The sequence below is a fragment of the Danio rerio genome, chromosome 9 (assembly GCF_052040795.2).
Source record: "Danio rerio strain M-AB ecotype USA chromosome 9, GRCz13ab, whole genome shotgun sequence".
Classification (NCBI taxonomy): domain Eukaryota; kingdom Metazoa; phylum Chordata; class Actinopteri; order Cypriniformes; family Danionidae; genus Danio; species Danio rerio.
The window spans coordinates 23,137,181-23,160,276 of NC_141029.1; the positions used below are offsets into that span (position 1 = coordinate 23,137,181).

A 23,096-nucleotide genomic window follows, 5' to 3' on the forward strand; every position below is an offset into this window, starting at 1 on the left:
TTCTTTCTTCTGTTGAATGCAAATGAACATGCTTTGAAGAAAGCTGGAAACCTGTAACCATTGACTTCCATAGAATTTATTTTTCCTATGAAAGTCAGTGGTTACAGATTTTCAGCATTCTTCAAAGCATCTTCTTTTTATTTCGTCATAAAAATAACTCATAATGCTTTGGAGGCTGATTTGAGGGTTAAGTGGATAAATTGTTTTTTTTAAATGAACTATCCCTTTAAATTCAAGCTAAATTCTGATTTCCCTCGAAACATAAAGGCATGGGGAAAAAAGGCCTACATTCTGTCTCTTTATGCAATGGCAGAATTATCTGTGCACTTTATTAGAAGGAACCTCGTTGTGAGCAGTCATTTACACACAAAGGCAGTGTAAGTAATTCTATCAGCTCCCATTGTCAGACTTGAGTCCAGTTCTACACGAACCATCTGTCCAGTTCAGATGACAATAACTGTGATATTCAAAACCAGCTCGCGTCAGAGAACCGCCCCGCAGTCCAGATGAGCCGAGCTGATGTGAGCGCCAGGCAGAGATACTGAATAGTTGATGAGACAATAGTTAAGTTTGACAGAGGGGACAGGATGGAAAGTCTGCAACTTATCTCTTTCTCCATTCTGGACCGAGACGGAGAACTGTGATGGAAAATTACTCTGCGTCCGTGCATGTGCGCGCCTGAGAGGAGAAAAGAAATAGAGCGAGCGCGAAGGTGAGGAAGAAAAGTGGATGAAATGGTCAGCATAAAAGAAAGTCCAGAAATAAAGTTGTCAGAGAGGCGCGGTGAGGGATGTTAGGAGAGCTCGGGTGATCTCAGTGCTTACTCAGGGCCTGGAAATGCAGCGTCTCACACCTGAGAATCGCAGGAGCTTCAATTGGAGTGGCTGGAAGACGCTCCTGCTGCCGCAGCTCAACAGACGCTCACTGTTTGTCTACGGCAGTGAGGTGGCGGTGGAGAAGGAGTGTATCAGACAGAAAGAGGGAGGTGTGTTGGTCATCCACCCCTTCAGCCGATTAAGGTACATGCCCTAAGGTTTTTCTTTATTTTAAAATACTCTTAATTTGACTAACATTTCAAAAATCCTACTATCATTAAAATTATTTGTTTTTACCTAATTTTAATGAAATTTAGGCTAATTTACCTGTTTAAAAAATGTGCCTAAACCTTGTTCTTTTTTTTTCTTTTTTTTTTTTTTTTGCAGGAGTTACTATATTATGTGCATGGTGGCCATAACATTTCTCAATCTAATTGGGATTCCAATGGAGATTGCCTTTCTGGATGGAAACAGTGGAGTAGGTTGGGAGGGTTTTAACGTGTTCTCAGACACCCTGTTCTTGATTGATGTAGGGGTGAATTTTCGCATGGGAATCATTCCTGAGGACTGTGAGGTAAGGAATATATTTGCTTTTCTGACAAACTGTATGTTTTTTTTATTAATTACTTAGAAACAAGTAATACACTAAAGTTCAATTTGTTTGTTTTTTCAGCTACTCTTATTTCTTTTCAAACACTATTTTGTTCATCTTCAGAACACAGATTAAGATATTGCAATTAAATCTGAGAAATTTCTGAATTTTCTCAAAAATTCTTTTAACCCAAAATGTACAACCATATATGCTTGATGTGTTATTTAATATATGTTCCAATCTCTAAACTTTGAGTTTAATGTTAAATAAATGTTAGGACAAAGCATTCATAAAAGAATGGTATGAAATAGTTTTTATAGCAATTAATGTTTGATGTGTCCTCATAATGAATAAACAAATGGAATACTGTACATTTTAAAAGAATTAGAAAGCTTGAGGTTTTGAACTGTTTAGAAATTATGTCAGCTTTAAATGTGGCAAAACAGTCAAATTGATCATTCTCGTGACATTTTTAAATGATAGAATGGTATGCTCCACCTAAAAAAAGCTACAACAAAAGACTTTCAATATAAATGCTGTAATAACATTCAAATGAAATATTGTCTTAACATTTTTGCAAAATGGTTGACTGGAATGTTTCTCCAATCTTCACACACAAAAGAAAAGCATTCTTAATGTTGAAAAACAAGTGTTACATTCTCATGTTAGAATGGCTGAAGCAATGAAATGTTACTATAAAGTTCATAGATACAAAAAAAATAACCACAGAACATCTCCTTTTTAAATGTTAGAAAAAGATTAAGATTTAACTTTCTCATATCTTTTTCAAAATACTTTTAAAATGATCATCGATATAACATTATATTGTTTAAAAAAAGAATATAAATGTCTGAAAATCAAAAAATTAGTGTTTTAAGTGAAGTTTATGAACAAATTTTTGTTGTCTCACAGCAAGAACTTCACTGGTTCTTCTTATCAAGCCAGCTGATGTTTCTGTGCAAATTTTGCACGTTCTCCCCGTGCTCATGTGGATTTCCCCCGGGTTCCTCAGTTTTCTCCCACCATCCAAATAACATGCATCTTAAGTTAACTGACTAATCCAAATCATACACATACTCCTAGGAAGTAGTTATCTCTTTAGAGCAATCACTATCTGTTTGTTAGTTACAGCAGGGAAGTTCTCGAGATCTACCTGAGTTCAAACTCCCCTCTCGCCTTTCAAACAGGAGGAAGCCCCGGGCTCGAGGACCTTATGAGCTCAGGGCTCTCTCACAGGACAGCATGCCAAACAAGCTTTTTAATCAATCATCAGCTAAGTGTGAACTCTTGAAATGTTAAAAGAACATAAAGTAACATTCTTCCTAACGATTGGAAAAAAAATGAAATAGGTTTTTATGGAGGCTCAAACATGTTGCAGTGACACACAAAAAATCATTGGTTCTCAGATGTCAAGCAAGCACAAGCTTTTTTTGATCAAAATTGAATGCTGTAAATTTGCCTGCTATTTTAATATAGGGCAAAATTAAATAAATTATAAGACAAAAAGAAAAGGAATGACTGAATCTCATAAGTTACCATTAAGACTTGAATTATGCAAATGGATTTTTGAACGTTTGGAAGCAAACGTTTTAAGTGAAAATTTGCAAGGGACAGAAATTTCTTCATTTTTATTAAAAAAATATCTGTATTTATATTCCAATGAATGACATAAGGGTGAGTAAATTACATAATTTTCATTTTAGGGTGACGTAACCCTGAAATATCCTATTTCAAAGTAGTAAACTGTTAAGCAAACTCATTAATCTTTGTTTACAAATCTAGCTCATACTTCTCTAATGAACATTTGTTCACACAGAGAGCCATACTGGATTTGAAAAGCATCCGTCACCGGTATTTAAAGAGCTGGTTTATACCTGATTTGGTGGCAGCTTTCCCAGTTGGCTACATACTTCTTATTGCGGTAATGCTACACTGTCCTCATTCTTTCAGCTATTGAAATGAAATGACATCTTCATAGATGGAAAATATGTGTGTTGTGTGCTTGTCAGTACAGGATCTACAATACCACAGTGACTCTCCTTCATCGAAAGCCAGCAAAATGATGCGCATCCTAATGTTTGTGCGAATCATTAGCCTTGTCCGTCTGCTGCGAGTGTCAAGGCTGGTTAGGTTTTTCAACGAGGTTGAGAGAGTAAGTAAATGCTTGAATGCAAAATAGAACTGATTTGAACAACATTAGATTGTTATTAATGCACATGAAAAAAAGAAGTAATCACTCAAAATGCCTTTGCATTTATGTGGATCTATTTTCTATAGGTTTCAAATGCCAACTTGGAGGTGGTGAGGGTATTCCTGAAAATCTTGTCGTTGTTTATGATGATTTTCCTGCTGTGCCACTGGAATGGCTGTATTCAGTATTTCGTGCCTATGCTTGAGGAATTTCCCTCAGACTGCTGGGTCAGAAGAGAGAATCTGATGGTATGTCTGATTCAGCAAATTCACATGTACAGCGTTCCTACGGTTATTAAATTTCACTGAATGTGTGTAAACTAAATGTTTACACACATTCAAAGCAATAGCAATCCTGGTGGGTGAACACTGATCTTCCAGTTGTGTGCTTCTGTAGTGACTGCAAGTGCTGTCAATCTGAGTGACCAATCCAATCAAAGCATGATTTGGCTGTAAAATAGTCTGTGATGGGTTGTTCCAACCCACTTTACCTGAGGCACAATGTCTATTGGTGTCTTTTCAGCTTACACTGGAAAACACAGCACCATAGTTACAGTGCAATTGGATCCTGTTACTTAAGTAAAGAAGCATGTTATACTACTCAGAATAATCTGAAGATCTGTGTGCTGTTATGTTAAATTTAGGCTCATTTAAATTAAAAATGTTTGCTTTGACTAATGCTCGATGAAACTACAAAACAAGGCCCAACAGCTGCATGTGTATTCTGTTCGGATGTATATGTTATTGTTTAGGCTCCTCTTGATTAAGCTTGTATACTACTAGCGATGTGCTTCTCATAACTGAGGCCGATGTGATATGCACCTTGATGCATGGGCAACAAAACAATACGTTATAGAAATATATGAAGCAGCCACCAACATGACACAGTTCATTCCTATACAGATGCAGTGTGATTCAATTTCGATTTTTTTTTAAACAGTGGAATTTGATGCAGCATTATGCAATGGAAAATTATTATTATTATTATTTCTTGAACTGTCAGGCTAAGCTGGGTTTCACTAACACTGACTAATAGAATTGCAATGATACAAATTTGACTTTTATGAATGCATGTTTTTTCACACATATGTCTGCAGTTTCTCTCACGAAATGCCACTAAATCCTGTAGCACATTTTTCTGGATTTAAAAAAATGTATTGTGCTTCCACCAGATGATGCATGGAACAATATACAGTATCTAGAGGCAAGACCAAATTGCTCGTAAACGTCTTTTAATTGTTCTGGTTGATATACTTATATGTACCTGTTACTTATTATGTTTCATTCATTTAAAGCTACTTGAGATCTTTTTTTTTCTCGGTTTATCCACTTGCCTGTACATAGAATTACTTTTCTATAAATGGTTTACTAAAATTTGTTTATTTAACCGGCTATCGCATTTATGATGTGGCAGTAACATTAAGTTATATTAACTTATAATACTTAGAAAATACTTAGCTTGTAATTGAGAGTGTTGTCCTTATATTCTGTATTCATCTGCTTCTCTTTATGCAGAATATATTGTTAACTGTATATTGTTCTGTATACCAAATTTGGTCTTTATAACGTTTTATTAGTGTAATGTAATAAAATATTCAGACTAGTGGCATTACACCACTAAACATACCTGTCACTTGACCCATTACTGGTATATGCACCTGCTAATGGACTTGCCAGTATATGTCACTTGATCTGCCACACATCCTGCCACCTAGCATTAGACCTGCCACTTAATCTGCCTCTTGACCTGCCACCTACCCCTAAACCCCCTAGACCTGCCACTTTGTCTTCTACCTGCCACTAGACCTACAACTTGACCTGTCATTGACCTGAAACTAGAACTGTCACAAGACCTTCCACTTGATCTGCCACTAGACCTGCCACAACACTCACTGACCTGCCATTAGATCTTCTACTTGCTACTACACTTTTTACTTGACCTACCACTAGACCTGCCACTAGACATTCCACTAGACATGCTAGACCTGTAACTAGAAATTCAACTTGACCTGCCACTAGACCAGCTAGATCTCCCACTAGATCTTTTACCTGCCACTAAACCTGCCACTTGACCTGCCACTAGACTCGCTAGACCTGCCACTAGATCTTCTACCAGCCACTAGACCTTCCACTTGCTCTACCATCTACCAATTGATCTGCCACTAGACCTACCACTAGATCTTCTTCCAGCCACTAGACATTCCACTTGACCTTCCAATAGACCCACTAGACCTTCCACTAGACATTCCTCTTGACCTTCCACTTGAACTGCCACCAGACCCGCTAGACCTGCCACTAGATCTTCTACCTGCCACTAAACCTGCCACTTGACCTGCCACTAAACTCACTAGACCAGCCACTAGATCTTCTACCAGCCACTTGATCTTCCACTTGCCCTACCATCTACCAATTGATCTGCCACTAGACCTGCCACTAGATCTTCTACCAGCCACTAGACATTCCACTTGACCTTCCACTAGATCTGCCACTAGATCTTCTACCTGCCACTAGACATGCTACTAAACATTCCACTTGACCTGCCACTTGACCTATTAGACCTGCCACTAGATCTTCTACCTGCCACTAGACTGCCACTAGACCTGCCACTAGACAATCCACTTAACCTGCCACTAGACCCACTAGACCTGCCACTAGATATTTTACCTGCCACTAAACCTGCCAATAGACCTTCCACTAGGCCTGCCACTATACTTTCCATCAGACCTGTAACTAGAACTGCCACCTGACCTGCCACTAGACCCGCTATACCTGCTACTAGATCTTTTACCTGCCATTAGACCTGCTATACATGCCACTAGACATTCCAATTGAACTGCCACTAGACCCACTAGACCTGCCACTAGATCTTCTACCTGCCAGTAGACCTGTCACTAGACATTCCACTTGACCTGCCACTAGACCAGCTAGACCTGCCACTAGATCTTTTACTTACCACTAAACTTGCCACTAGATCTGCCACTTGACCCGCCACTAGACCCACTTGACCTGCCACTAGATCTTCTACCAGCCACTAGACCTTCCACTTGACCTTCCACTAAACCTTCCACTACACCTTCACTTGGCCTTTCTACTTGACCTGCCACTAGACCTGCCATTATTCCTGCCACAAGATCTTCTACCAGCCCCTAGACCTTCTACTTGACCTGCCATCTACCAATTGATCTGCCACTAGACCTGCCACTAGATCTTGTACCAGCCACTAGACTTTCCACTTGACCTTCCACTAGACATTCCACTTGACCTTCCACTTGAACTGCCACCAGACCCGCTATACCTGCCACTAGATCTTTTACCTGCCACTAGACCCGCTATACCTGCAACTAGATCTTTTACCTGCCACTAGACTTGCCACTAGACATTCCAATTGAACTGCCGCTAGACCCACTAGACCTGCCACTAGATCTTCTACCTGCCAGTAGACCTGCCACTAGATATTTTACCTGCCACTAAACTTGTCACTAGATCTGTCACTTGACCTTGATTTTCTTCCAGCACCTAGACATTCCACTTGACCTTCCACTAGACCTTCTACTCGACCTGCCACTTGACCTGACACTAGACCTGCCATTAGACCTGCCACTAGATCTTCTACCAGCCACTAGACCTTCCATTTGACCTTCCACCTACCTAATGATCTGCCATTAGACCTGCCACTAGACCTTCTACCAGCCACTAGACCTTGCACTTGATCTGCCACCTACCAATTGATCTGCCACTAAGCCTGCCACTAGATCTTCCACTTGACCTGTCACGTACTACTTGGTCTGCCTTTAGACCTGTCATTTGACGTGCCTCTCAACCTTCCACCCGCAACCAGACCTGTTGCTATACTGTTCTACTAGTGTAACTGTCTCTGGTATAACCAAACATATATTCCACTGGACTGTCTCTAGCATACATTCTTTTAAAGATACCGTCTCTGCTATATTCACCTGCCACTGGACCCGCTAAACCTGCCACTAGATCCTCTACTTGCAACTAGAACTTCCACTAGACCTGCCACTAGAACTGCCACTTGATCTGCAATTAGACCCGCTATACCTTAAATCTGTTACTTGACCTGCCATTAGACTCGCTAGACCTACCACTAGATCTTCCACCAGCCACTAGACCTTCCACTTGACCTGCCACTTGACCTGCCACTAGATGTTCTACCAGCCACTAGACCTTCCACTTGACCTGCCACCTACCAAATGATCTGCCACTAGACCTGCCACTAGACCTTCTACCAGCCACTAGACCTTGCACTTAACTGCCACCTACCAATTGATCTGCCACTAAGCCTGCCACTAGATCTTCCACTTGACCTGCCACCTACCTCTTGATCTGCCTTTAGACCTTCCAATTGACCCTCCTCTCAACCTTCCACCTGTAACTAGACCTGTCTCTATACTATGCTGCTACTGGAACTGTCTCTGGTATAACCAAAATATATATTCCACTGCACTGTCTCTGGCATACATTCTCTAAAGAAACCTTCTCTGGTATATTCTCCTGCCACTGGACTGATCACTGACATGCAGCTGCAATATAAATGTTACTTTTTTCACATGAACTGTTTTTTTTAGCCAGGTTGCAAGATAGACAAATATAGTCATAATGGATTTTAAGGCACACTGCACATGCCACTAGACCTGCCACTGGACCTGTCACTTATATGCACATAACACTAGACCTGCCACTGGACCTGTCACTTTTTTTACATACCACTAAACCTGCTATTCAACCTTTTAATCAACCTGTTACTTATATGCACTTGCCACTTGACCTGCCACTTGATCTGACACTAGACCTGCCACTGGTCCTGCCACTAGAACTGCCCCTCAACTTACTACTTGACCTTGAACTCAACCTGCCACTGGACATGTGACTTTCATGCACATACCTCTAGACCCGCACATAAAACTAGACCTGCCACTACCTAATCAGCGACTAGACCTGCCACTCAAACTGTCACTAACCCTCCACTCAACCTGGCACTGGACCAGCCTCTCAACCTGTTACTCGATCTGTCACTGGACCTGTCACTTATGTGGACATTCCACAAGACCTGCCAATTAACCTGCCACTTGACCTGCCACAGGTGTACTTCTGGACTGGTCACTAAACTTGTCACTAGACTTGCCAATTGACCTGCCTATCACTGATATGGAGTACATAGGGCTACTCATCAAACATGAGTGTATCATATGAAATATTGGTTTATTGTCTTTCATGTACATTATTGTCAAACTTCAGATAATTTTAACTATTCTCTGTGAAATAGTGACATACTTTTATTTATTTTCAGGGCACATAGTGATTCCGCACTGATACTATTTTTAAAGTAAAGGTTTAGAAAGGTGTTTTTGTAGCTGTGATATAAAACAACCATTTTGGGTTCCTCAAAACATTTTCCATTATTAAAAAATCATTTGTGGAATAGAGTGAACTTAAAAATTCCAATCAGTATTACAGACAGCCAAACTAATATGTGATATTTTAGAGCTGAGGTTGTACTGTATAAAAATAATGCATTAAAATCAACACTTTAAATTGTGTCTTTTGTCAGAATGCCTCAGTGGGAGAGAAGTACTCTTTTGGAGTTTTTCGGGCGCTCTCTCATATGACTGCAATATCATACGGTTCTTCTGAAACACCTACAAGCAAGGAGTATACTTTTTATCAGCCGATTCAGCAATATGTTTTACACTAAAATAACGGAGCACATTGGATACTTATTTAATGCTTAGTGTTTGTTTGTTTTTAAAGATGATGTTGAGCTGTGGATTGTCATGACCAGCATTATGTCTGGAGCCCTCATGTATACGGTGATGGTAGCAAACACCGCTGCAATGATGACTGATGTGGATTTAACAGCAAGAGCCTACAAGAACAAGGTGCAAAAAAACACAGACACTCTGCTGAAATATCATAATTTTTTTTCTCTTTACCTTTCTCTTATCGGCTTTTTTTGTTGCATAGATGAATCACTTAGAAGATTATATGACCTTCATGAAGCTTCCCAAAGCCCTTCGTATGCGTATCAACAACTATTATCAGTCTCGTTATGCAGGGAAATGGTACGATGAGAAAGACGTCTTAAAGTGGGTGTCCTCGTCTCTCAGAGAGGTGCTGCTCACTATTGGAAATATTAGATAGCTGCACAAAAGATTATTTGACACATTTTGTGGATTTAAAATCTGATTCAGTTTTCACATTCCAGAAGAATAATTTTATAACAGTATCATAATTTAATAATTTAATATATAAATGAATGCATAAATAAAGAAATTGTAAACATAAATGTATTTTGAGACTCATTTAAAGCATTTAATTATATGGAAAAATACAGACATAATAGACATTTTTGTTTCTCTATTGGGTCACTCCTGAACCAAAATAATTATGATGGTTTTAAATGTTATAAGAGTAAACTTATTAATTGATTGTTTTAAATGTTTGTTTTTAGGAAATTCTGATAACCATGTGTTCGGCCCTTGTGAGGAAAATCCCCATTTTGCGTAACTGTGATATAAACTTCATCAACGGGCTTCTTGTGGAGCTGCAATACGAGGTTTACCAGGAGGGAGACATCATCATCCGAGAGGACACCGCTGGAGAGCGGATGTTCTTCATCGAGCATGGACAGGTCCTAGAGGAGAACGAGTTTTACCAGAGGGAACTGAGCGACGGAGATTACTTCGGAGGTCTGATTTAGTCAAGCCTTTGTATGCTTAGTATTCACAGACAAGTTGTTTTAGAAATGATCTTTCCTTGTCTTTTGCAGACTCATGTCTCCTAAGAAGAGGAAGGCGTTTGGCCACAGTACAAGCTCAGACCACCTGTCAGCTCTTTTCCTTGTCGGTGGACAGTTTTTATAAAGTTTTGGAGGACTATCCAGACATCAAGAGGGACCTGGAGAAATCTCAACAGGAAAAAGACCTTTTGTTATGATGAGAAAGTAAGTTTACTGCTGTCATACAGTACATTTGGTTGATCTAACAGTTGATTATCTAAATATTTGAATCCTGGAGGAGTCTCTCTTGTTCTCTAAGACTGCATTTGATTGACCAAAATGTAGTTTCAAGAAGTACTCGAGACTTTAGTTTTACATAATCCTTCAGAAATCATTATGCTGCTTTCTTCAATAATATGCTTTCCTTAAAATATAAACATTTAGTACAATTATTAAAGTTAAAGACCGCAGTGCTGCTTACGATTGTAGTGGAAATGGGGTTGTATTTTTAAGTTTTATTTGATTAAAAGAACGTTCAAATCAACAGAATTTAACTCTGATTAATGTCTTTACTGACTTTACCTCTGATTAATGTTTTGCTGTTTCATTTGATCAACTAAATGCAGTCTTACTGAATAAAATATATTTTGTTAAAAAACTTTTAAAATTAAGAACATTTTTATGAGATAGTTTTATTTTATGTGTCTTATTAGACACATAAAGTAATATTTTAAGTACACTGTAATTAACAATTTCCCAGAGATGGATTGCGGCTGGAAGGGCATCCGCTGTGTAAAAACGTGCTGGATAAGTTGGCGGTTCATTCCGCTGTGGCGACCCCGGATAAATAAAGGGACTAAGCCAAAAAGAAAATGAATGAATGAATGTAATTAATAAATTAAGAAAATAAAAACATAAAAAGTTACATGATGCATTTTACTTTACACAACTGTTGTCTTAATAATTGTATTAAGAAATTTTTGCCACTTTCTTGTTCTAAATGACAATTCCAACATATTTGTCAAGGCAACAAAAGATTTCTTGTTCAACAAACATGGGTAGCCATGTATAAGCAGTGTACCTTATAGCACTCATAAAATATGTTAACTATAAGAGTTTTGTTTGTAAAACAACAATCATTTATTCTTCAAAGAAATTCAGAAGGTAGGTTTAAACTTTGTTGAAAATGCTATTCAAAATTTGCTGAACAAACTTGACACACAAATCTTGAAGGGATAGTTTCCTCACATTTAATTATTGTAGTTTTAAACTTTTATTAATTTCTTTCTTGTGTTGAATACAAAAAAACATATTCTGAAGAATGTTGGGGAGATTACATTCTTATTAGGAACAAAAAATACAACAGAAGCCAATGGCTGTTTTTTCCATCATTCTTAAAAATATCTTGCTTTGTCTTCATCAAAAGAAAGAAACTCAAACTGTTTTGGAACAAGTGACGATGACAGAAATTGTATTTTTGGGTAAACAATGCCTTAACCCTTTAACATGCACCACTTGAATTTTGTTTTACGCTCACATCTTGGATTAAAAAATATACTGACACAACTCTGATAAATATTTAGATAAACCTTTGATAATGATAAAATATGGATAAAAGGTCAACCAGGTGGTTACGATGTCTGTTAAAGGGTTTAGAACAGCTACTATCTACACATGTAAATGATTAGCATCACAACTCAACAAATATCCAATAATGACAAAACAACAATAAAAGTTTATATAAAAAGTAATCTTACTGTAGGCATGGGCCGATATAAGATTCTGATGGTATGATAACCTATCACGCTTTCACGTTATTGTGATTACTGCTCTAAAATATATTCTTTTTAAATGTCTGGGCAAAAAACAAAAACTTTTTTCCTCTTTGAAGACAATCAAATAATTCAAATGAATCATTGACTTCTGCTGTGTTCCATTTGTTTCAAAAACACAGATTTCTTTACAATTTAAAATAGCATCTTTGTATATCTTTTCTGCTGGAGATACTGTTGTACTAAAAAACTAAATTCAGCGGTATGCCTTAAAACCGGTTATCGTCTCATGCCTGTCTTACAGTAACCAAATCATTTATGCTGCAATGTATACTGGGAACTTATAAACCACTATGTAATGTTTAGTTTGTAATACTGTGTTTGATGTGTTGTTATTATTATTATTATTATTACTGTTTTGCATAAATATTTTATCTCTATAGATGGTCACTCCTACTTCACGTGATTTTTCAGACTGAGCTATGCTATGATATCTGGCGAAGAAGGGCATTAACATCGCTACCGCCCTACATCAGACAAGCAGATTGGAAAATGGATGGATGAATAAATATGGGCATCAAACAACCCCATTGGAATGGGATTTTAGATGGTTTGGTCTTCCTTGTCCAAGTCTTCCTTCATCTCCTTCTACTGCTGTGATACTTTCTAATGCCCAAAGGAGGAAGCAACATCACAGTTTAGAGAAGCCTGTCTCAAATTTACTCATGTATTTATGATCTCTGCTTCTTGCTCTCTAGTTTCTCTAGTAGGATCTTCCTCATTTTGTATTCTTCATTTCCCTGTTTTATTTTATCTGAATGGGTTCTTGTTTTAGATGGACTCATAGTTTAAATATCTTAGAATAAAAATATAAATAAAAAAAGTAACAAAGTCAAATGCACAAAATAAAATGAATGACTGTTCCTGTTTGTAAACTTTTAAATATTAGAATGTCCGTTATTTCTTAATTTATTTATGTTTGAGGGAATAATCATTTTGGATGAATCTTTCTAATTAAAAGAGAATAATGAGTGCAGAAAAAACATTTTGTCAGGGCCTGGAAATAACCTACTATATTTTACAAAAAAACAAATAAAAAATGTTTATTTGCCGAAAGTTTTATCAAATGGTCCAAAACTAGACAAGCTCTTTTATAAAGGCTGGATGTTTCAAAAAGCCCTGATTTAAAAATACAAAATAAAAAATTTTGTGAATAAGCAAGAAAAGATCATTGCACTATTTTGTTCACTTTTTGTTTGTTTGATTTTGAAAACATTTATTTTTGTGAAGATTGCATTATGTTTTTATTCCTGTCAGTTCAGAATATACAGTTCTTCTTTATTTTTATTATATATTTTTAGTACCTATTATTATGTATAACTATATTTAGCTGTAAAAGTTTCCCTATAGTCGGAAAAATGTTGAAATGTTACTCCTATACATGGAAATATAGAGATCAAATAGTGTTTCTAAGCTGAAAGATACCAGAACCTTGTCTTTTGTCTGTCAATAACATGTAAATCATGCATTAAAGAAAATAAATCCTTTTTTAAATCATGATCTGGACCCATATGTGAATTTGTCCACATTAAAATGTTCTAAATACATTTTCCATAGTTGCAGAAGTTCAGTACTTAACCTGACCTTTATAATTTCATGAATCGACAGATGGTTTCATTTATTAATTTAATTCACAAGGAACGGGAAAAGTAAATAAAAAGGAGTCATGTACCGCTCAACAATGAAAAGTCCAGATTTTAGACAAAGCATGAAAGTACTGGGCAGATATCTCGCCATTACTATTGTATTCATGAGAATGTAGGCAGCATAGCCTTTCTGAAATATTAATGTCAATTTTAAAATGAAATGGTTAAAGGAGCCAAGGAGTGAGTTGTTGATCACACAGTAATATATTCTAATAAATCATAGAAATTATCTGTAGAGTTATTTGTAGAGTTATCAGTATTGAAATCAGTTATAGCAATTGATTAACTGAAACCTGTGGGAATTTGTTTGATCTGTGGGCCAATGTTGTCTTTAGTAACACAGAGATTCATTAATCACACTTGAAAATGAAATAGGCACTATTATTCAGTCACACTACAACTGTGTGCTCCCTCTGTCTTTTTGAAGGAGTTTCAGCCTTGGTGTTTCCTCACATTGCCACTTTCTAAAACATTCACCACACTCGGTTTTTTATTGATTTTATATTGTACTGACAAACTGTATTTGCACTAACTCTGATGCTCACAGAAATCTTTTGCATTTTAACATAAATTAACTTAACTAACTCAGAAACAATGAAAATGTAGTATGATTTATAAGCTGTTTTTCTGACAAGATAAAAAAAGTCTACTTAAATGAGACTTAATTTTTTTCAATATTTACTTGCTGTCAAGTGGTCCCAAAACTTTTTGAGTTTTTTTTTCCTGTAAAACAAAATAAGTTAGTTTGAAAAATAATTGAAACCTGTAACCATTAGCCCCTTTCACACATAAAGACCTTTCCAGAAAATTACCAGCAATTTTTCCGGAAAGGTCTGTATGTGTGAAGAAGCCATTTTTGAAAATACCAGTAATTTTCCAGAATACTGCGCTGTGTGAACGCAGAAAGGAGATTGCTGGGAAAAGCGCAAAGAACACGCTGATGTGAGACATCTCCAGTCAATCAGAAGATTCAGACGCATTCACATCTGCGCTGTTTATAAAGATAAAAGCCTCTGAATATTTTCCAGATACATTTAGCTGTTAGATGTTAGTCAGATATTGTTTCTATGTTCCTTCTTAATGCCAACTGTATAAATAATTATCGATAAGATGCTTATGATAAGCCGTTGTTTGTTTACCTTTAAGCTCTGCTTCCTTCAGTTACTTGACGCGTGTGCACGTGAAGCAGCCGGTAAGCACCAGCACACACATATTATGTACATCTCGACACTCGAAAGTGTTTCTCTATACATTTTCATCAAATTTGTTCACAAATAATTAACCATACACAGAGTTTGTAATGTAGTCAAATGTTTACAAATACAAGCACAGCTGTTTAAAGCTCATTTCTGGTTAATGATCTCACAAGTACCAGTATTTTGAAATGGATGTGTGAATGCTCTTTTCCAGAAAAATTCCAGAACGTCCTTGCCTGGCTGAACAGCAATTTAAAAAATTACCGGTAAAGTCGTTCCAGAAATGTTCTGTTTATTTCCTGGTATCTCTGTGTGAAAGGGGCAATTGACTTCCTTGGAAGAAATACTCTGGAAGCCAATGGTTACAGGTTTTTAAGCATTTTTCAAAACATCTTCTTTTGTGTTCAACAGAAAAAATAATTCAAGTAGGTTTGAGATAAGTGAATGATTAAACGACAGAATTTTCTTTTTTTTTTTTTGTGGACTCCCTTTAGGATATATTTTTCTGTATACTCAAATCTCCTCTGCATTTCTTCTCTTCTCTAACTGGTTTCTGAATCTGTCAAATATTAGGTTTTAAAACTGGGGTCCAAAGACCTTCAAGGGGGGACTCCTGATGGTCAGTTTAAATATCTCGAAAAAAAAGTAGGAAAAATAAACAGGCCTTTATTTTAAATAACTATCATGAATACTTTAATAAAATTATATACACAAATAAGAAGACAAATACACATGATCAAAGAAGAAAGCTTTTTAAAAATGTGAATAAAATTATTGCTAATTATAATAATACTATTTCCCACAGGATAAATAAGGTCGTTTTTCATAAAGCAGAACAGTTGCCTACTTTTTAAGATGGAGGTACCTCAGAGATGATGTGGTGAATGACAGCATAAGGATAGAAAACAAGTGGTCTAATAAAACTTGTGTACTTCAACGATAGTTGGTTCTTTGAACATCTGAATTTATACTCGCTTAAGCAGGAGTGTTAGCCATGAATAGGGGGCGGTAACGAGCCTCTTAGTGTTTAGATCGTTTCAGACGTGCAAACGAGTTAGAAAAAAACTAACCCGGATGGACCGCGAAATTTCAAACAAGAGCTCAGCGGTGTTTATTTAAATGTTTGTGATGAGGTAACGTCAATATGAGGTATTATCTTTTCCTGTGTGTTTGTGAACTAAATAAGGCCAATACGGTAACGTTAGCCGCCTTGTTTGTGTTTTGTTATTGTGCCCTTTCCATGTCAGCTAACGTTAACCGAACAGCAAAACACTTTGATAGTTTATGAAAAGACCATCAATGTTTAGCTCGTACATTAAGTTATTTATATAACTTAACCGTGTTATTTGACAATATTTTATTCTAATTTTAATTGATATTCCTATAAGCATTATTATTATTATTTACAGTTAATTATTTATGGAAAGACCACCAAAGTCGTACATTGTTACTATTACTCATATTATAATCGTGTTATTTAACTAATATTTCTACCTATTATTTATTATACTCTTATTATAATTTCTAACTGCTATTTCAGCCTGTACCATTAAGCATGAATCCGTCAGAGCGATTTTTCTCGAAGCTGCGAAAGCTCACCGTGTATCTGGAGACTGAAAGCAGTAGCTTATTGCATACAAGCCAGAACCTCAAAGACGACGAGGGTAAATATATAAATGATTACATAAAAAATGGTTAATGGTCATTCATAAAATCACAGGCTGTATTTGGTCTTGTTTAGAGGATGAAGAGACTGGAGCTCAAGCACTGTATCAGCTGCACTCTGAAGTCAGAGCACTAAAGGTATATCTACATTCAGTTATGATGTTCTGTAATTTCAGTTTGCTTTAATGTTTGTACTACATATATCTTGCACTAAATCATTTGCAGAGGCAAGTTAGGGATCAGGTGGCTACCCATGATACAAGCAGTGCTGACCTGAGGAGCTTCATCAGAAGATGTTTGGTGCTGAAGCAGAGAACCACAGAAGACATTGACAGTCTGAAGAAACACTATGAGAAATATGGTTACAGGCCACGGATATCAAGACTGGGAAGTGCAGGTAAATGTTTAGCCAATCTGTTTGGATTTTTTATGTAGGGATTATTACAGTTTTAACCCAACAACGAGCAGTCTGTCAGATGAAGAAGAGCCTGAGTCAGAGATTCAAATAAATAAAGTTTACTTTAGATACTTTGCAGTTTTATCAGCAGAAGCCATTTTTAACTCTCATCTAAGTTCGTCGGCTGCTCTGCTTACAATCACAAATCAACAACAATTATACACTTACATAACGCCATTATCTGCATCATACATATAGGTGATTGGTTAAAACACAGAAAGACTTAAAAAAGTTCCAGATGGGTGCGTGTGTACAACTCTAAACGAAATCTCAATATCTCAAGCATACAAACGTCAGACATCCCCTAGAATGTTTAGAGCTGACCCCAGACCTGTAATCGGATCCACAATCAAATAGAACACATATCCAAAATACAATCTGTTCCTTACCCAAGGCTAAGAGTACTCTCAGCCGTCTTTATCAAAACTGGTTAAAAAACAGTATAATCTACAATCAGGCTGCTATATTCTCACTACAAAGTCACTTTAAACAATTAACACAAAATAATAATTTTATCAAAATTATTTTAGACACTATTTACGCAATACAAACAGGAAAACAGTTGTTTTCAATCATCAAGCCCCTCAATTCCCCTCAAGAGGTATCTATGACCTCTGACCTGGTTTGCTGTCTCCTGAAAATAAAGTTACAAACAGAGAGGGGCAAATGCACTGAACATTCTTGTATTAAGCAATGTGTATTTTTTTTTGTTCTTTAGTCAAAATCATTTCTGGATTAAATACGGATTTAAATAATCATATTAATAAAGTAATGAGAAAAGGATAAACATTGATCCTTTCTGGGATAGATTTGAAGACAGACATCCGACCCCATTATACAGTTTTTTATTAGAGATGCTGATGGATCACTTTACAAACAAAACTGTAGTTTATTGATTGAAAGCATTTAAGTCGTTTAATTTTGTAATCGTTTTTGCATGAAGTGGATAGAATAAATAAATGACCTATTAAACTGAAACCTTTAAAAGTGTATATGTTGATCCGTTGAATGTTAGTCGATGGTATAATTTTTATTCAGTTTCAATGAAATTCATCTGCTTATATTTCTTATTTAAAATGTTTTATTTGTATTTTATACCACTAAATAATAATTGTAACTTATGCAGTAGTTATAATAAATGTATGACCTGAAGACCACTTTCTATACAATCCAGAAAACATAAACCTCATATTTCCTGAATGATACGGAGCACAAACTTAAATTTAGTCTCTTTTTAAAGAATATGTTATTTGCATGTTTTAGATAATACAGAATAAAAAATATAATAATAAAATAAAGTCCAAATTTCAGTTTTTTTTCAGGTCTATAAATAACATTTTTAAATACAGTCAGTATTTTTTCACACAGGAAGTGCCAAAACCATCACCATGTTTTGTACCATTCCTATGAAGAAACTGTAACACAAAAATCAGATGATCTTATTTAATTAAAGATTTTTCATAACATAAAAGTTCTCAAATCTAAAATTTGTTTATTAAAATATTCGTTTTTTATTATTTTAATCAGGGGGAATATCCTATCAGAGCATACACTATATCATTTATCTTTAACTTTCTAGTTTGTTTCGAGTATAGGCGTTTGCTACAATTTGTGTTAACTTCAGTGAAAACTTTCTATTGTAGAGGTGAACTGTACAAAAGAAGCAGAGGAGCGTGCAGAGAGAGATGCAGAAAAGCCAGATGCAGCAGAGGAAGATAAAGAGACGGAACATGGAGATTGTGACAAGGTTGATCAGTCAGTGACCCCTGAGAAGATGCCTCCACCTGTTGACCAGCTGCAGACACCAAAGCTGTCAGATTTTGGCCTGTCTGCGCTCCAGTTTCAGAGAGTGCTTGGTGAAGCAGAGGTCCCCCTGAGTGCTGCTCCTGAGCCTGCCATCGCTCTGTCATCTCCACCAATCCTCATGAACCTGCAGCCTCCGCAGCCAAAGACACCCAAGTGCTCGCTGAGTATGGAGGAGGACGCTCTGACCCCACGACTGGAGGACTTTGGCATCTCTGAGTACACCATGTGCTGGAACAATGATTTCACCATGGATTTGTTCAACAAGAAGCCCCCAAAGAACAGCAGGTATGCTGCTCCCTACCTTCAAGTTGTTAATATTACACCACAGAATGTGTGTTTTGCTTCAGAAAACAACACATTTGCCAATTTAAAAAGATTCTTTGCGTTTTTAAAATTAAAAAACAGCTTTATGGGTAGATCTAATGCTACCATTGTGTAATATAACTGGGTATACTGACTACTTTAATGGTGGAAAGTAAATGACTGTTGATAATTAACAGATCTCTGCATTGAAGTATCTTATGTACTGTCATGATATCTATTTATTGTTAGTAAGATATATTGCATCAAAATACATTGCGATAAACAATATTATTGTCATTTTAAGCCACTCATTATATAATGCCAGAACATCAATATAATAGCATCATAATGCATGTACACTCTTCTAAAGGACACATAATATTTTATTCTTAAGTATATTTCATTCAATTACAGTCATTTTAACAATTTAATAATGAGGCATTGGAATCCGAATGTGAAAACGCATATCCTAAATAAGTAATAATAAATATTAACAAAAAAAGAGTAAAAAGATAAAAAGAAACAGAAGCTGTGATATCTGCTACCAGATCTCTTCTCAATTGTCAGACACCCACATGAAAATATACTAAAGCAATTTATAGTAAATACGATTTTTTAGCCGTTTATAAAAAACGTTTTATAACCATACTGACACTGACACCTATAATAGAGATAAAGATGTTGCACAATCAGCCAAAATGCTGCTAGGATTGTTTTTTTAAATGTGAGCTATATATATATATATATATATATATATATATATATATATATATATATATATATATATATATATATATATATATATATTGCATCCCCAAAAATGATTGGGGTCATGTCCATGTGTTGTTCGAGAAGTCGATTTATTGATTATGGTGACAGTCCTAATCTTATGTTCTTCAATTATTTATTTATTTGATTAGAAATACAGTAAAGATAGTGGCATTGTGAACCGTTTTGAACATTTTCAGATTTATTTTATTTGATGGTAAAGTGATATTTTGAGCGTTATTTGAGTCTTCAGAGTGTCTTGATCCTTCGGAAATCATTTAAATATAATTAGGTACTCAGGAAACGTTTATTTGTATCCTTTTTTTCAGGATTCTTTTATGAAAAGTTGACAAAACAAATGGATTTATTGTAAGAAGTTCTTGTAGCATTATGCAGATCTTTACTGTGACTTAAGATTAAATTTATTGCTGATTGAGTTAAATATTTCTTTAAAAAAGATCAGTGAGCATTTTTTTATTTCAAGTACACATGGGTGCTTAATAAACAACCCACCTTTCTATTTGAAATACATGCCACATGTAGTCATAATATGGAATAAATTATATAAAAAGAGAATCAATATTAAACTAACCACTTGAGAAAACAATGGAGAAATAATTTGTTCAAACCCTAAAGATAAAAGTAGATGTGGTACTGTTCTTGTGTGTTTTACAGCGAAAGAAATGAAAATGTTCTGAAACCCCATAACGTATTCTCCAATACATCATCTGTGCTGAACAAAGACGTTGCTAACAGTAAGTAATTTTAACTGTTGTTGTTTTCTTCTTCATATTATTATTATTATTATTATTAGTAGTTGGTATTGTTTACTCTGTTTGTGTAAAGTGTTATATTTAATCCCTGCAGCTTTAGAAGCCTGGTTACAGATACTTAGCTTTTATCTCTCTTCAGGTTTTTTGATTAGCACATTTGTGTTTTATTATATTTCAGAAAGTCTCGAATCCCCGGAGCCTCCAGAGTTTTGCACCCCAGGATTTAAGATTGCGAAAAACCACGTCCCATCTACTCCACTATTCAATGGAAAGAATGATCTCAATTCTCCTCCTCGCCTCAATAATAACTGTCCTTCCACCCCAGAACTCCCTGCATTTGAAACCCCTTTTGTCAGCAAGCTAATAAAAAAGGTGTGATGTGCTCTTTAACTCGACACTTTTATCACTGGCATGTAAATCTGCCACTAAACATCTTTACGTTAAGCCATGACGTTACCAATAAAAAATTATGTGGTTTTACTCACTCTCTGTAATTACCATTTCACAGGAGGACAGAGAGGAAGAAAGCAAGAGGCACTCTGAATCACAGGAGAACAGTTTGCGTCTACCAGATCTTTCAACCACAAATGGGACGTCTTGGAATGATGCTCCTGAGATGCCAAAAATGTTACGTTATGAAGAGGAAGCATTGCCTGAGATGCCGATCCTACAGTCTAATTTTGGAAGTTCTCTAGCTTTTGTAAGCAATCGTGTTTCATTTATTCTTTTTCAAAAATGGTGTACCTTAGATTTGATTCCAAACTTAATGAATACTAGACTTTCATTTCTTGAGATGCGAATGATGTCTGAACTTTCTTCATCTAGAAAAATACATCTGGTGAAAGTCTCTCAGGGATGAAAACAGGAGCAGGTCATATGTTAGAAATGAAACAGACCTCTGTCCCAGTGCCTGAAGATGGATTCAACCAGGACTGGTGCCTTTCGACTCCGAAAGTCAGAGTGAAGTTCCCAGCAGAGCCCTGCACACCAGAGATGCCTGATATGAGCTCTGTCACTCAGGATATCTTAAAAGTGAGTCACTTAAACCTTGTAATTCTGAAATGGTTATATTTCAGATGTGCTGATAAATGTCCTCTCTCTCTTTCAGCTTGTGGCTCAGTGCAAGTATTAAGCACTCACCACTGGATCTGTCCGGCAGACCTCAAAACCTGGCTTTCAAAAAAGTGGCATCAGGAGGAGAACAGCAGTTTGAAGCCGTAACACAAAGGCTCTACTGACTTTTTTATAATTACAAACACTTATTACGACTTGAAAAAAACTTAATAAATAATTTTAAAAAGCTTAAGTACAATTATAACAATCCTTGCTACAAATGCCAGCATTACTAGTGAATGTAGCAAACCTTTGCTCATCTTTTTATTGGGAATATGTTCATGTAATTTATGTGTTTTGGTCTTAGATTTAAATGCCATTTAAAAATGCTAGGTACACTATATAATAAAGACACTGTAGCTCACCCAAAAATTAACATTTACCCACCACCAGGTGTTTCCAGAGCTCTAGTTTTTTTTCTGTTGAATACAAGGAAGATATTTTGAAGAATGTTTAGAAACCGTAACCCTTGACTTCCATAGTAAGAAAAACAAATACTTTGGAAGTCAATGGTCAAAGGTTTCCACCTTTCCTCAAATTATCTTCTTTGGTGTTCAACAAAAACTAAGAAACTAAAACATGTTTGTGAAAAGTAAATGACAGTATTTTCAGTTTTGTGTTAACTATCCCTTAGTTAGACTAGTTAGATCAGGGGTGTCCAAACTTAGTCCTGGTGGGCCGGTTTCCGGCTGAGTTGAGCTCCAACTTGCTTCAACACGCCTGCCATGAAGTTTCCAGGTCATCTAGTAAGCACTAGATTAGCTGGTTCAGGTTTGTTTGATTAGGGTTAAGGCTAAACTTTGCAAGACATTGGCGCTCCAGGACTGACTCTGGACACCCCCGAGTTACAGTAGATAAAGCCAGATGGACAAAATGCTTTTGCAGTTTAACCTAACTACAATAAACGAACATACAAATGCCAACAAGGCCAAATGGTTACTTTATAGCTACATGTTATTTTGGAAATTTCCCACATTTTCTGCTACTGAATGTGAGGTACGGTTCAATAGTAGGGTTGGGGTAAAGTTTACTGTGCGAATAATATACTTTTAAATTGTAAGTGTACTTACAATGTACCAACTTGTACATCTTCATATTCTGCACTACATGGAAAAAGTACAAAGTAGTTAGAGACAACTATAAAGTTACTAAAGCTTAATCATTAGTGCATTCATTCTGAGATCTACTTGCTAAATTGAAA

General features: G+C 36.2%; 3 protein-coding genes across 5 annotated transcripts; all 3 read left to right on the forward strand.

The window, feature by feature from the left end:
* Positions 1 to 428: 428 nt before the first annotated feature.
* hcn5 (hyperpolarization activated cyclic nucleotide-gated potassium channel 5) lies at positions 429 to 9,387 on the forward strand. The gene is given in 6 exon segments (NM_001431346.1): positions 429 to 1,019; positions 1,203 to 1,389; positions 3,224 to 3,328; positions 3,422 to 3,559; positions 3,685 to 3,846; positions 9,170 to 9,387. Coding segments are annotated over 6 exon segments (918 nt in total). The 5' UTR covers positions 429 to 837; the 3' UTR covers positions 9,314 to 9,387.
* LOC108191311 (potassium/sodium hyperpolarization-activated cyclic nucleotide-gated channel 2-like) lies at positions 9,376 to 13,668 on the forward strand. The gene is given in 5 exon segments (NM_001431347.1): positions 9,376 to 9,497; positions 9,583 to 9,729; positions 10,070 to 10,307; positions 10,388 to 10,561; positions 12,552 to 13,668. Coding segments are annotated over 4 exon segments (657 nt in total). The 5' UTR covers positions 9,376 to 9,392; the 3' UTR covers positions 10,555 to 10,561; positions 12,552 to 13,668.
* A 2,365-nt stretch (positions 13,669 to 16,033) lies between these two features.
* On the forward strand, positions 16,034 to 22,092 carry ska3 (spindle and kinetochore associated complex subunit 3). Of its 3 annotated transcripts, none has more exon segments than NM_001202437.1 (10): positions 16,034 to 16,143; positions 16,551 to 16,674; positions 16,752 to 16,813; positions 16,901 to 17,072; positions 18,776 to 19,223; positions 20,685 to 20,764; positions 20,961 to 21,154; positions 21,291 to 21,482; positions 21,608 to 21,814; positions 21,891 to 22,092. In NM_001202437.1, coding segments are annotated over 9 exon segments (1,488 nt in total). In that variant the 5' UTR covers positions 16,034 to 16,143; positions 16,551 to 16,565; the 3' UTR covers positions 21,915 to 22,092.
* The last annotated feature ends 1,004 nt before the right edge of the window (positions 22,093 to 23,096 follow it).

Coding starts and splice junctions, on each gene's coding strand:
- ska3 (XM_087267004.2), top strand. CDS start 16,155: ATGAGGTATTATCTTTTCCTGTGTGTTTGTGAACTAAATAAGGCCAAT. Junction 16,814..16,900: donor CTGAAGTCAGAGCACTAAAG/GTATATCTACAT, acceptor AATCATTTGCAG/AGGCAAGTTAGGGATCAGGT. Junction 21,815..21,890: donor TCACTCAGGATATCTTAAAA/GTGAGTCACTTA, acceptor TCTCTCTTTCAG/CTTGTGGCTCAGTGCAAGTA.